The sequence below is a fragment of the Drosophila subpulchrella genome, unplaced genomic scaffold, assembly GCF_014743375.2.
Source record: "Drosophila subpulchrella strain 33 F10 #4 breed RU33 unplaced genomic scaffold, RU_Dsub_v1.1 Primary Assembly Seq354, whole genome shotgun sequence".
NCBI lineage: Eukaryota > Metazoa > Arthropoda > Insecta > Diptera > Drosophilidae > Drosophila > Drosophila subpulchrella.
The window spans coordinates 1118174-1132501 of NW_023665577.1; the positions used below are offsets into that span (position 1 = coordinate 1118174).

The 14328-nt window shown below is 41.0% G+C and overlaps 3 protein-coding genes across 6 annotated transcripts in view; 1 reads left to right on the forward strand and 2 right to left on the reverse strand.

The window, feature by feature from the left end:
• The first annotated feature begins 20 nt into the window (after positions 1-20).
• On the forward strand, positions 21-5245 carry LOC119559974 (synaptotagmin-4). Its single transcript, XM_037873211.1, has 5 exons — positions 21-165; positions 770-869; positions 1761-2947; positions 3425-3499; positions 3563-5245. Exons 2-5 carry the CDS (start codon positions 827-829, stop codon positions 3680-3682), a joined length of 1425 nt encoding a protein of 474 aa, XP_037729139.1. The 5' UTR covers positions 21-165; positions 770-826; the 3' UTR covers positions 3683-5245.
• A 697-nt stretch (positions 5246-5942) lies between these two features.
• Positions 5943-8984, reverse strand: LOC119559975 (SPARC). Of its 2 annotated transcripts, none has more exons than XM_037873212.1 (3): positions 8890-8984; positions 6882-7057; positions 5943-6815 (listed from the first exon to the last, which is right to left on the reverse strand). In XM_037873212.1, exons 2-3 carry the CDS (start codon positions 7038-7040, stop codon positions 6063-6065), a joined length of 912 nt encoding a protein of 303 aa, XP_037729140.1. In that variant the 5' UTR covers positions 7041-7057; positions 8890-8984; the 3' UTR covers positions 5943-6062. The 2 variants fall into 2 exon arrangements, with proteins under 2 accessions (XP_037729140.1, XP_037729141.1); XM_037873213.1 differs by having other exon boundaries at positions 6882-7093; positions 8890-8948.
• Positions 8985-9960: 976 nt separating this feature from the next.
• LOC119560430 (zinc finger protein rotund) overlaps positions 9961-14328 on the reverse strand; it is a 46122-nt gene continuing 41754 nt past the window's right edge. For all 3 annotated transcript variants that reach the window (XM_037873867.1, XM_037873868.1, XM_037873869.1), the window contains 2 exons: positions 12556-13585; positions 9961-11718 (listed from right to left, as the gene is read on the reverse strand). In XM_037873867.1, coding sequence (XP_037729795.1) covers positions 11402-11718; positions 12556-13585 — 1347 coding nt within the window. In that variant the 3' untranslated portion in view covers positions 9961-11401. The remainder of the gene's footprint in view (positions 11719-12555; positions 13586-14328) is intronic.

A 14328-nucleotide genomic window follows, 5' to 3' on the forward strand; every position in this document is an offset into this window, starting at 1 on the left:
TGCGCCTGTGCAGGTTTAACGATTTCCAAGTCAGGCGAAGAAGCCACTGGCAAAATAAAGTCAAACGGCTGCGGAACTGCGTTGTTGAATTTTGTTCCACACATCGTGGGCATTGCAAAGGTTTTAATTGTTGGAAATTACTTGTGAAGGTCTAGATACAGAAAAGTAAGATAATTTAACATGTAAATAAGTAAGATATGAGCTTAAAATTATAAAAAAGAAAATCCTATAAGCTACCCAGAAGCTGTTGCAAAGTAATTGTTCTACTTGAAGCTGGGATGCTGCAAAAAACAATAAATACAAAAACTGAATGTGATAGGAACAGTGCTTATTTTGACAAAGTAACTAGGGAAATGAAAGATTGGTGATATAAGAAAGAAAATTCTTTTAAGATGTGTTTTCCCCATTTAACTTGTCCCGTGGAAGTGGAAAACCCAGCGAACTTCGTGTGCGTGTGTGCGGGGGCTCTGATGATTCATGCGACCCCATGGCTCATGTGTGTTTGTGGCTCTCTGCTCTCTCCCAAGAACCCGTGCCAGTGTGTGCCTCTTCAAGTAATGAAAATAACAACAAAAGCAAACCGTCAGCATAACCTGGCCAGAACACGGGCAGCAGCTGCCCGCGAACAAAAAGCCTCTAGCATACATTTGTGCGCAAAATCGATGTACGAAATTTTTCACGTGCCACAGAAAGTTGCAAACATCCGAAGACAGTTACCAAAACTTTTCCTCCTCACTTACAAATCGTGACTAATTGTTATTCCACACAGCTACGAGGAACATCGAGTGCGAACGTGCTAAGAGCGGCGAAGCCAAATCCATTAAAAATGGCTGAAGAGTATATTCCAGATGTCAGCGTCATGGACACAAGTAAGTAACATATTGCAGGGCCAAATGCGACCTTTGTGGTTGATCTGTCCAATTTGCTCATTAGCAAGTTGTTCAAAGTGTTGGGTATAACTTTTTCCCAAACTTTTTCGATGGCAATGAATATTTAATTCGGGCTTTTGTGCCTGGGCAAGTTGCACATCATTCGTGTGCGTCGGTTTTGATTGGGGTTTCGTTTGACATTTTTTATGAGTACGAAAATGTTATGTAGGCTTCATTATGTGGGGTGTAATGCCTTGACTTATTAAGGGATTAGTGAATGTCAAGGTTCTTGTGGGTTGCATTTAATAACATAAGAAGTTTACAAACAACGCACAGCTGTTTGAGGAGAGTCTGTCTTTCCTTCTTTTTCATTTTGGTGACTAATCACAGATGTAAGTTAAGATAGTGTTTTATATATGCAAGTCCAACTGGTTTGAATGTTGATTTTTGATCAATTTTTATTATACTTATAATCTTAACATATTTATTAGGAAACTTTGTTCATTTAACCTAAGCAACTTTTAATCATAATTTATAACTTTTCATAATTTGAAGGAAAAGTATATAGGGATTTTCAATTAAGAAAATTAGAATTAATGAATGCAAAGATTTAAACTATTTGTAGATTAATTTCATTTGAAAATGTTGTTTGTGAGAATATTAAGTTTTCTCTTAAATACATTACTGTGCCTAACTTATAAATTCAATTATTCAAAAAATTTAAGACTTATGGAAATGATTGAGTTTTTATTTTTTTTTTTTAACTTATTTTTTTTGGGTAATGAAGAGCTAATTGCAAGCTGGAAATTGTAAAAATCTGTTGGAAACAGAAAAAAGTTTTAAATACGTTGGTTTATTTATTCCCTAATCAAATTCGATTCTACTCTTCAGTTGTGCCCGCCATCCTGGGACTGACCGCGGCTGCTGTCCTCTCGTCGGTGGCCTGCATCTGCGCCCGGCAGATGCGCCTCCGGAACAAGAAGCAGAGCCAGCACGACGCCTCGTTTCCCTTCCAGCCGACCCGGCGACCGACCGCCGTTCGATCGCCCAGCGGCCAGCCGCCGCACTATCTGAAGAAGTCGCCCTCGCCGACGGGCGGCAAGCAGATGGGTCTCTTGTCGCCGATGCAGGATCAGTCCACCTCCCCGATCGCCCAGCCGAATTTGAAGTACAGCGAGGAGGACGACGGACCGCCCCAGCATGCGGAGCAGCATAACGGCAACCAACTGACCGTGGTGGATGGAAACGGAATGAAGCACTCGCTGCACAACAGCCTCCACCACTCGCCTGTGGAGACGATCGCCAACGGAAGTGTGACCATTACCCTGGACGACCATGCGCTGACCAACGGGAAGGAGCTGTCCGTGACCGACCAGTACGGAAAGCTGGGCACCATCTACTTCAAGCTGCGCTACTTGGCCGAGAGGAACGCCCTGATGGTCTCCATCATCCGTTGTCGCGGACTGCCCTGCAAGGGAGGATCCGGAGGAACCGGGGACATCCCCACTGGCATGAACGGACGCACCCAGGCGGCCACTGACCCCTATGTCAAGCTGCAACTGCTGCCCGACAAGCAGCACAAGGTCAAGACCCGCGTGGTGCGAAATACCCGGAACCCAGTTTACGACGAGGACTTCACCTTCTACGGCCTGAACATGAACGACCTGCAGAACATGTCGCTGCACTTTGTCATCCTCAGCTTCGATCGGTATTCGCGCGACGATGTTATTGGCGAGGTGGTTTGCCCATTGACCTCCATTGAGATCGGGGACATTTCCAAGGAGGCCTTGTCCATCAGCAAGGAGATTCAGCCACGCAGCCTGAAGATTCGAGCCCAGGGTCGCGGCGAACTGCTGATCTCGCTCTGCTGGCAACCGGCTGCCGGGCGCCTCACTGTAGTCCTCCTTAAGGCCCGAAACTTGCCCCGCATGGATGTCACCGGTCTGGCCGATCCGTATGTCAAGATCTATCTCCTCTATAATGGCCAACGCATCGCCAAGAAGAAGACGCACGTGAAGAAGCGCACTCTGAGCCCCGTTTTCAACGAGAGCTTCGCCTTCGATATTCCCGCCGCTGAGGTAAGTTATCTATTGATCTAAAAATCACTCTAATGAAAAACTTTTACAAAATGTACGACTTTAAATGTTTTAGAAGTATATTGGTTTTAAAGATAATTTCATCCATATATGAGTACATAACTCAAAACAGACTTGAGTTATCCCTAAGAAGGTTTTATGGGTTAACTGTCACTTGGTGTATAAAATATTATTCATGATTCCATCCATTAATCAGATATAAGGTGTTATGTGTTGAAGAAAATTTAATCTTTATAAAAACGTTTAAGTTCTGATAAGTATTTTAAATTATTATTTTTTTATTCTGTTGGGCTTTAATGTCAACCGTACAGGTATAGTGAGATTTTTTGTTTACAACTATAATAAGTTAAAAAAATATTGCAATAGTTTAAAATAAATTCCCCCTTGTTAAAAATGTAACGTTTAGAATGGCTATATCTAAAAACGATAATAACAAAGGAAACTTTCATAAAATTGCAGGGCACTGGCGCCAGTCTTGAGGGTGTGTCTTTGGAGCTGATGCTGCTCGACTGGGATCGCGTGACCAAGAATGAGGTAAGTCGATTTGGATGACCTAATGCTAATAACTCTATAATTGCACGATTGACATTCTCGCAGGTCATCGGTCGTTTGGAGCTGGGCGGACCGAACTCGAGCAGCACCGCATTAAACCACTGGAACGAGGTGTGCAACTCGCCCCGCCGTCAGATCGCCGAGTGGCACAAGCTGAATGAGTAGGGGAGGGGATGTTACCACCTGGGCGCAGGCGCCCCTTTACTAGGAGGAGGAGGGAAGAAGCAGGAACCCGGCAACTAAAAACGGGAGTCATACGTTTCATCAGCATGAGCTCGTTGCCACTTTGAGTTTTTGTCTCTATTAGCTTATAATTTTATATTTTTAAACTAGTTTTCTACAATTTGATCAAATTAAATCTAATTTCTTCAAGGTCACTTGTGATCTGTACGTTTAGTTGCTTTCAAATTTGAAGCACAATCTAAGCGGGATAAAGGGCGCTTTACGCCAGAAGCAAGAAAAATATTTACCAAAACTAACTAAATTAAATGTATTAGAAAATGTTTAGGACCTTGAAAATGCATGTAAGTGTAAGATAATTCAGAAACATCTTAATATAAAGATGTTTAAAGATCTGAAAATGGAACGAAAAAGAAAAAATATACCTACATATTTTTAATCGACATCATTTTTGTTGCTGTACAATACTTTACTTCTACGCTTTATGTAACTTACATTCATATATGATTTTCATATCAACTAATGAAGTCCCTTTTAATGTGCCCACCATAAGAAAAAATCAAGTTGATTTCCAAAAAGAGATACATTATTAACCATACATATGTATAAAATATTTATGATGATATCTAACTCTTAAGCGTAATGTCTGTGTACAATTTGATTTGTATTGTTTAGAACATTTTTGTTTAAATGTAAAGTATTCAACTATACCATGGATTCAATGGATACCAAACACCAAAGCTACATACTCCGAAAGCTCTTGAAGTGTGTCCAGATGGAAGCGAAGAATATGGCTTACTGCTTAACACTTTATACGTACTCTTAAAAATAAAAATAACTAAAACTACAAATAAAACTAAACCAAATTGAATCTAGAGAGAACACGCAGCAGAATGCTTAGCACCAAGAAGCTACAAAACCACACACAAATCGATCGAAAAAGTCAGAAAAACATTGATTCGGAGAAGAAACCAAACACAATACAATAATGTAAGCAGCATAGTACATGTAGGAAACCAATAAAATACTTTAGAGTATAACCACTCACGAATAGCTCAAACAAAACGCAATAAGCACTCCAGGTGTATCTAGCGGCACTACTTATAAACGGATTGGATAATGGAACCCCAGAAAGCATAGCTTACCAACGACACCGAGTCATTATCCACTTACTGATACTGAGTGTACTGAATACAATTATGAACTATAACAGATCTATATAGACATCAGCCCGCTTCTACGTATATTTTGTAAAATGAGTGTTAGAGCATTAAATTTCATTGAATAACTACTTACATTGAACCATAAGGATATATACAAGCATACATAGCGATTCCAGAGAATGGCAAATACAACTTCAATTCGTGTCCAATCAAAACTTCAATTCGTCTAATGGGAAAACAATAATTACCAATACATATGCGAAGTGTTTTTGCAAACGAACCCAAATTATATGAGATGTGTATAATTCTACATTATATGTAATAGTAACTGTAAGCTACATCAAATGGTTAATTTCAGTAATAAAACGTATTATATAAAACAATATTCTCAACTATTTTTTTAATCTATGTCTTAAAATATCCCGCCACTTAATTCCCTTGCTCGTAGAGTAAATATTAAATTTTTTTTGGATTTTCAATCTGAAAGTAACAGTTATTTCTTATATTTTATATAAAAGTTGGAAAATAATCGTTGTATTATGACTTTTAAATGCAAGGTGATAAATGACATGTGCATTTTTAATTAGTTTAACAAGCAATGTAATTGAAATTTCTGTCTGCGAGTATTTATATAGGTTTATTTTTATTTAATTGCAATGACTACCTTTTCCCTTTAGCTTATTCGCAGGGCAACGTCATCTTGGCCAACTAAGCCATCCAGCATTTGGGCCCCATTAAAACATGCGACCCTAATGTTTTATTTAGATTTTAGAAAAGACAAGCTGACAATTCGACGAGCTGTAATGATTTTGGCACATTTCTGCGCCAGTACGCACTTCTTATACACAACATAATGCATAATATGTATTTCTAGCATCTCCCATATACAACAAATAACAATAAAAACAACGTATTACTCCCACGCATTGTTGGATTTTTAATGTATAGTACAGTCTAATTCCAGTATTGCGAAGAAATTGACTTTTTAAATATTGCATTTATCTCGAACTAAAAAACTACATTCGTAAAAACATAAACAAAATGCGGAACAAATAAATCCATCCTATTCATGAGAAATCCCATTTTTTTAAAATTTTATCATTTATTTCATTTAACACCGAGCACAAGACAAAAACTTGTTAAAGTAGACATTTTTGGATTAAGGAAGCAATACGAAACTACTTAATGCATTGTACATCGGTTTAACCCAGAAGGTGGGGCTGAGCTTGCTGGACGTCGTCGCAACGCTCCTTGAGGTCCTCGGGCTCCAGCTCCAGGCAGGCGCCCCACTCCACCAGGGTGATGCGATGGTCGTTGTTGGAGTCGCAGGATTCCAGGAATGGTGCGATGCAGTGCTCCAGGCTGACGAGCGGGGCACGGATGGGGAACAGCTCGTGCCGGGAGACGGAGCGATCGGTGTCGCCGTCCAGATCGCACCATTTCCACACCGCGGCGTTCGACCAGCGACGGGAGTTGTTGGTCTCCGCCTCCAGCTCCATCTGCATGTAGTGATCGGTCAGCTCATCGCGCTCGGCCAGATCCCGCATCACGTTGAACAGCCAGTCGCGCATGCGCCTGGGGAAGTCCTTGAGGTCCTCACCCTCGCAGGCCCTCGGCTCGTGGCAGGCCCCGTAGTAATCGATGTGCATGTGGGCGTTGTCCGCATTGGTGCAACCGGGCTCTCCACTGTCGCACCAGCAGCGCTGCTGATAGACGGAGCAATCCGATGGCCAGGTCTCGTTGGTGTTGGTGCAAACCAGGCGGCGGGTGTCCAACTCCTTGGGGCACTCCGGGATGCACACGCACTGGGGCTTCTCGTCGTGCATCTGGCAGATGCGACCAGCTCCGCAGCGAATCCTCTCGCAGAGATCCTCCTCCACAACGGGATTGAGCAGATTGTGCTGGACCTCGGCAAGTTTGGTGGCAATCTCGTTCTCCCGCTCCACATCCTTGATCTGCAAATCGGATTTAGTTATTTACATAAATGTATAGTTAGCTTCAGTGGATGAAGGGCAACCCACCTGGTTCTTCTCCTCAAGCAGGCGCAAGAACTCCTCCTCGTTCTCATCGATATCGGTCAGGTCGAGGTCATCCAACAGCTCTTCGTCAACTTCCGAGGAGGTCTGGACCTGGGTCAAAGCCAGCAGCCCTAAGGCGAGCAGCAGCCAAGGAGAGCGCATCTTGCTGGCGATCTCAACTGCATAGGTTAAAGTTTGATGGTAAGAAATGTGTACTTAAAATAAAAGGGTATATTGAACTTTATAAAAGCTTTTCTCAATAATATTAAATGTATTCAAGACTCTATTTCAAATTTCTGCCTCAAAAACATCCAATTAACTTATAAAAAATCCAGTTTAACAATAAACTAATTATTTGATAACTAGCAAAATCAGCCATAAATTATTTTTGGGGTATTAACGAAAGTCAGTTTATAAATAAAATAGGTCAACAATCAAGTTTTGGGGGATAACCCCAATTTACCTTGAGATAACCTTTGGCCTTGGAAAAACTTCCGTTTTATGGAAAGCGATATCATGGGTATTTCTGAGCGCACCGGCAAAGCTTCTGCACCCCACAGGAAACTGTGGGGTCGCCAGTCTTATAACTCACCCTTATAGGATGGTTTTTACATTGAGATGAACGATATGCGGCGGCGTCTTTTCCTCATTGAAAACAATTGAAAAAGCCGCAAAAATCTTGCCCGCCTCTTCTGCAGGGTTCAAAAGGTCAACGTAAATAAATCGCGCAGATACAGATGCAAAAGTTCTCCTTTTATGAGAAAGTTAATTTATGGATCTGTGCCAACGGATGGAAAACAATGGCAGAACATTGTTGTCAGGGAATCGAGGGAAGATCTCTATTACAGATTAAGAGTTTTTGATGTAGAACAAAGTGGTGATTGAAAAGGGGCCAGGTAATGGATGAAATCTCAGATTTTTAAATATTTGCTTTTTATTTCCTTTGAGAGTTGCAAATAGTCTTCTTGCTAATGCAACCACAAAACACATTTTTGTTTTTACAAAAAATTTAGGCATGTTGAACACATGTTAGTTCAAAGCTATTTATGAAATCATCGCCAAAGCAAAAAATGTATATGTAGTATTTGTATTTATGCTTGTATGTGAATATCCCTGATTAAAGCTGACCTTATATATATACACAGAGTCAATTCAAACCCAATTTCCATAGTCCCTCTTTAATCAGTTCAAGACGTCGCCCTAGTTCTATGATTCGACTTAGTAAATGTGCTACAAGTCTATGGTACATTAATTGCCCAACGACACATTTGGCTTATCGCAGGCTTGGCCTCACCGCCTCTTATCAGGATCGCTTCCGTTTTGGGGACCGAGATGTGCTTAATCGCCGCTTTTGTGTTGCAAAATATCAAGTAAAATGCGCAGCAATGTATCTGGCAATTGAGAAATGTGTATATACGATCTCGGGGACTGGGGGCTTCCAGGAATATCCGAGTTGGATGCTGTTGCAGTGCATTCCAGATGTATATATGCTACTCTATATGTATATGCACTGATGAGTGGGCCGCCTGTGGTTGCAGTTTAATTATACCGACAAAACTAGAAACAATGACGTGATACAGCGTCCAAGATGCAATGTTTATGTTGGAGGGGCCAATGAATCGGGAATGAAATGAGGCCTGCCACAAAAACAATTTAGTTGAATTTGCGGAACTGCAATTCGCTAACGACTGCGACGACGATGATGATGATGATAACGGCACTTTAGTTGGGCACAGTTGACCTTGCAAATCAATTAACTAACTTTTTTGTCTCTAGTAAAATGGTTAAAAGCACAGAATTCTGGCAATTACCGCACAAATTTCATCGAAAATTGAGTCCAATTGATGACTATTTGTCAATACCGAAGAACATTGAACTTGAAGAAATCGAACCCAAGCTGAGCATGCAGTAATTCGAGAAACAACCAAAGTATCTGTCTCTAAGGCACACTTATTTTCACTTCGATTTGCACACTCAATCCTAATCCCTTGTTCCACTGGTCAATACTCACTGTAGATTTATAAGAACAGTATTTCCTTTAAATGGTCTGAGCGTGTAGACGGATGGCAAGTGACTGTTCGCCTTTGGAAAAGCTTCCGAATGATTACAGATCTTTAAACTGGAGCATTACCCATGTTTTGGGAACGCATCCGACATGTTGGCTGCCAACAAGTTCGCTTGGAAGAAAACACACATTGATTATGGATCGTTACGCGGCTTCCAACATGTTCGCTTGGACTATAAGCGGTAGCATTACTTTTAAGATATCTAATTAAATGTATTTTCAGTTGCATTACCCTTGGGAAATTTTATGAAATACAATTTGAGTAGCTTTATTTTTGGGACATATATTGAAATGAGTTTTCAAAATCATTAATATTTCAATGCCAATGAAGTGTTGAATTAGGATTACTTTTTAATGAAATTTGATAAAACAAGAAAGCAAGCTGACTTCGGCAAGCCAAAGTATATATACCCTTGCAGCTTAAACCATATCATGCAATTAAAATCGTTCTTATATTACAGAAGCCGTAAATTCGAAAGATTTGTATGTAAATATTCCGATTGATTCTATGACATATATAAAAAATCCGAAATTATAAAATATTAAAACAATGCTATAGCCCATAGAAGATATCAAAAACAACAAGCTATATATTTTCCAAATTGTTGTCTTGATAAAATTTTGATCGTTTGTATGGCAGCTATAGGATATAGTCGTTCAAATAAGAAACGAAATTGTTTGATCAACCTGAAGTAGAATAGATAGACTTAAAAGTAACATTTTATGAAACTATGCACTTAGCTTACCTCAACTACAGTATTTATAAACAAGTCTAAACTACCATTTAAATCATTTTAAGGCCTGAAATTTTATGAAATTTGTGATGTTTTATAGTAAGCAAAGGTAGTGACCACTTAACCTACTTAAGTATGGGTTTGGCATCGATGCACTTGTTGCAGCTCCAGTTCGAGATGATACGAGCTTAGTGAAATAATAAGCGATGCCTATCAAATGTACTATATCCGAGCCGTTATGCAGGCCACCCAAAATAATATGGGCAAGACACAGGCGAAGGGGAACATTTAATTCACTTTATTACGGGTTGAGTTTGTGGTTAATCGGAAATCAATTTACATCAACTGAGGAACACACATCTACTATTGACAATTATATAAGTATGTATGCATATTCAGCTGGATATCCGCGGGGTATCCACGCCGTTCAGCGATCGAAGTCCAATCGGGAACTATCTTTGTATTCGCATATCTTAGCCATTGAAATCGTACTGTAATCTGCTGTAATCGTTAGACGGTAAAACAATAATCATTTAGCTCAGCTATCTGAATACCCCAAATGTTTCTATTTAATGCGTGTGTGTGTGGTTCAGAGTTCATTTTGCTATTCACTTAACTGTAGGTGTTTTGTTTTGTGTTCCATTTTCGGTTTTGTCTTTACATTGAGATTGCATTCTGGAGTTAAACACTAGCTATGGGTTAGTTTAAATTTACTTTAGATTAAGATTAAAATTAGAATTACTTTATTTAATAATACATTACATTTGATGTTGTCATACTCGTAATTACGTTTAGGTTTAGTTTCTGCCATTAGTACGAAATTTTATAGGACACATTCAGTTTGCTTAGTAACTGCGGTAAAAACGCTCTTTAAAATGTTTGATTTTTATTTAATTCCTCCTCTGGTTCGATAATTTTGATCACTTCAGTCTTTCCAAAAAGTAATACAACATCTCTGTAAGGTTTTGTTTTCCTTTTTCTGTTTTCGCAACTGCCAACATATACTTAGAAAAGATTCTTTCAAAATAGTTTTTATCTATCGCATAGTTTCATCTATAGTTGTAAACACATTTGATTTCTTGAATTCATTTTGCTGTTTGTGTTTTGTTTCTCGAGAAGATTCCCTCGGAAATGTCTGTATTTAATACGATACACCTAAACAAATATATACGAAGTTTTGTATTTAAAGGTAAATTACGTTTGCCGGTAAGTTCCTTTAGGTTGATGTATATCTATGTACATATATCGGCTTAGTTAGCAGCTTCTGACTTCTGCCATTGATTTAAGACTGCGAGATCCGTTTGTGCATCGAAAATAAATTCATTTTCAATTATATTTACAGGCGGCAATAGACGAGGTCCTAGAAAACCAATTACTCGATAGGGAAACTTTAGCTGGACAGAATTTGTATACTCGTAAAACGCAGGATTTATATTGGTTACTCGCCAGTAAGTCGCGATTCCGGTGTTCGATTTCAAAGACATAGTATAAACATAGGTATGGACGGTGTTGGTCAAATTAGAGTACGTATCGTTGGCCATTTACAGTTTGCTTATCAAGTGCGCGGGAACACCCTTAACTTAACCCAAATAAGATCTACCAAAATTACAAAACGTCCATTACGCACTACGACTAACTACAAATTAATACTGTACAGGAATGCACGCCTCGTCTCTGCTTGGAGAAATAATGGATGAACTACCAACTTAGAAGTAGGGCCCTAGCTATCCCTTGTCCTTCCCAGGACCCACGCTAACGCCCAGGAGGTGCTCCCCCGCCATCAGACCCGCCGGCTGGTGGGCGTAGTTCCGGATCTGGTGCAGCGAGATCAGCTGGTTGGGGAACGCGTTGGCGTTGTTCTGGTTCACGTTCTTGTTGGGGAAGCTGATGGCATCGTAGAGATAGGGTCGCTGGGCCATCGGGTGGTGGCTCAGCGAGTTCAAGTGCGGCGGCATCGAGTTTATCGGCGTGAAGGCCGAGTTGCTGGTGGTTTTCGTTATGGACGCGGCGTCGTAGGGTCCCACGGCACTGGGGGTCGAAACTGTGTGGGAAATGGAAAGTAAGGAAAATGTATCCGTTAGTTAAAGCCGTTTAAATTGATGCAAATCATTTTTTTTATTTAGCTGCTAGTTCGAATTTGTGTCGATTGAACAACAAGTTAAATTTTTAAATCATAAGAGTATCTTGGGAGAAATAAAATGTAGAAATATTATGTGTTTGTCATAATTTTCAATTCAAAATTTTCAAAATTTAAATAAAAATTCTTAGTGAGCTTAAAAAGTTTAGATGTTTGCATAGTTGTGCAGACCGCATTAAAATTTTAAAAATGGCTCCTACTTGGAACGAGTCATTCTAAAGAGATGTCAAAAAACATTTCAAGCTTCGACATACAAAGGAATATATTTCTCCATTTTATAAATGTCCTCTTAGACATAGTATCGAATTATATGTCTTAATATCCAAATATTCATGTATGGCCAAAGTTCTCAGCTCATTTGAATAAAGTAGAGTAGTAGAAAAAAATAGACTCGGCTAAGTTTAACCAGTGAATATGCCAATATCGTTGGTTTCGTATAGTTCTGATAAAATTAAAAATGGGTTAAAAAGAAATTTGACAATTTTTGTACTTAAGATTTTTTCTCGATCAATCTGTACATAAAATATTCTGTACCTATAACAATATAAATTTGATAAAAGTTTATTAAACAAATGTCATAGTGTCTTATAGTCTTAAACGTGCCGAACTATGGAAAAATCGGTTCAAATTTTAGATCAAATTACATTTTATATGACTTTTTTAAATTGTGTGTCTATAAGTACTTTGACAGTAAGTTGTTCTTGACAAAAAATGAATGAATAGCTCTACTTGATCACTTACCGATATCCTCCCGCACGGGGTCGGGCATCCGATGATGGGGCTGCAACTCCGAACCGTGTCCGTTGCTCTGGGCGCCGTTGGGTGCCGTCGGCTGTGCGTAGTGGGCCTCCATGCTGTGCTGCGGGGGCGGCTGCTGCTGCGGATGGTGGTGTTGCTGCTGCTGTTGTTGCTGCTGCTGCTGCTGGGGCGGGACATGTTGCTGCGGCGGGACTCCGTGGTGCGGATGGTGGTGCTGGGCCTGCTGCTGCTGTTGCTGCTGCTGTTGTTGCTGCTGCTGCTGTTGCTGCTGCTGCTGGTGCATCACCTCCATGGCATTGGCTGCGGCGGCGGAGTCGGGACTCACCTTCGGCCAGTAGCCGTTGTCGCTGGGCGCAATCGAGACGGGCGGCAGGCCCAGGTTGTTGCGCTGATGCTGGGCGGGATTGGGGGGTGGGGGCGGTCCGTTGGCCGAGTTGCCCGCTCCGCCGGCAGCAGCAGCAGCAGCGGCCGCCGCAATGGCCGCCGCACTGCCCGGCGCAATCGGCGGCCGCTTGTCCGTCCGCTCCGCGTGCTTCTGCATGTGCTTGGTCAGGTAGGTCTCCTGGGTGTACGACTTGCCGCAGTACTGGCAGATGTGCGTCTTCAGGTGCTTCGACTCCTTGTGCTTTGGGATGTGCTCCAGCAGCGAGGGCTCGTCCGAGAAGCACTTGTAGCAGGAGTTGCACTTGAACGGCTTGTCCGTCTGGTGGCACCGCGAATGCGACTGTAGGTTGGAGAGCTGCGAGAATGCCTTCTGGCAGCCGGGATGCCGGCACTTGTACGGCTTGTCGCCCGTGTGCGTCCGGATGTGCTGCTGCAGGTGCGAGAGCTGCGTAAACTTCCGCTGGCAGATCTCGCAGCGGTACGGCTTGATGCCCAGGTGGATCCGCGTGTGCTGCGACAGATACGACGAGTTGGCGAAGGCCTTCGAGCACTGGGTGCACTTGTACGGCTTCGCCTCCCGCATGTGGATCTGCGTGTGCAGCTGCAGATCGGCCTTCGAGCTGAAGATCTGAGGATGGGAAATCGGTTATTTAGCGCTGGGATTATGAACGGATTGGCTGCTGCCTGCCTGCTGCTGGACCTGGCTGAAGAGGGTTTTCATCGCTTCTAATTTTAAAGAATTTGAATTATAAGAATTTTCACTATATGGCTTACATATCGAACGATTTGATTGATTTTACACCGTATCTTGTCGAGAACAACGGGGAATCAAGAAGTTGAATCCACCCTCCCACCCCCTAAAACAAAATATTGTGTTGTAAAAGTTTGGTTAAAAGACATTCTTTTAAAAACCCTCGTCATTATCATTAAGTCGTGCACTATGGTATCGCCTTTATATGTACAAGTATTATAAAAACCTTTCTTTACCTTATTTTCCAAAATAATATAATATCTTATGATGGAGTTGTTAAACAGAATTTAAAAATTAAACTCTCATTGGCTTGAAGATTATTGGGAAACGCGCTTATATTGGCTATTTTTATGCAATGAATTTCATGCATTCTCGACCACGTGAAATAAAAGTAGGCCCGTTTATACAACACAGGCAAATTAAGGAAATAATATTAGCTGAGGTGACAGATGCTCTAAAATTTTTTTGGATCTCTATAGTTAAGTAGGCTGTGCCTCAGCATCTTTGCATTGAGGCTGATTTCATAGTCAACTTTCGTGTGTTATCAAATTTATCAAACGGTGTTTATGCACACACCATTTGGCTCACTTCAAGAAATGATTTCATGAAATAAATACAGC

Coding starts and splice junctions, on each gene's coding strand:
- LOC119559974 (XM_037873211.1), top strand. CDS start 827: ATGGCTGAAGAGTATATTCCAGATGTCAGCGTCATGGACACAA. Junction 870..1,760: donor TGTCAGCGTCATGGACACAA/GTAAGTAACATA, acceptor TCTACTCTTCAG/TTGTGCCCGCCATCCTGGGA. Junction 2,948..3,424: donor TCGATATTCCCGCCGCTGAG/GTAAGTTATCTA, acceptor ATAAAATTGCAG/GGCACTGGCGCCAGTCTTGA.
- LOC119559975 (XM_037873212.1), bottom strand. CDS start 7,040: ATGCGCTCTCCTTGGCTGCTGCTCGCCTTAGGGCTGCTGGCTTTGACC. Junction 6,816..6,881: donor TGCTTGAGGAGAAGAACCAG/GTGGGTTGCCCT, acceptor TCCGATTTGCAG/ATCAAGGATGTGGAGCGGGA.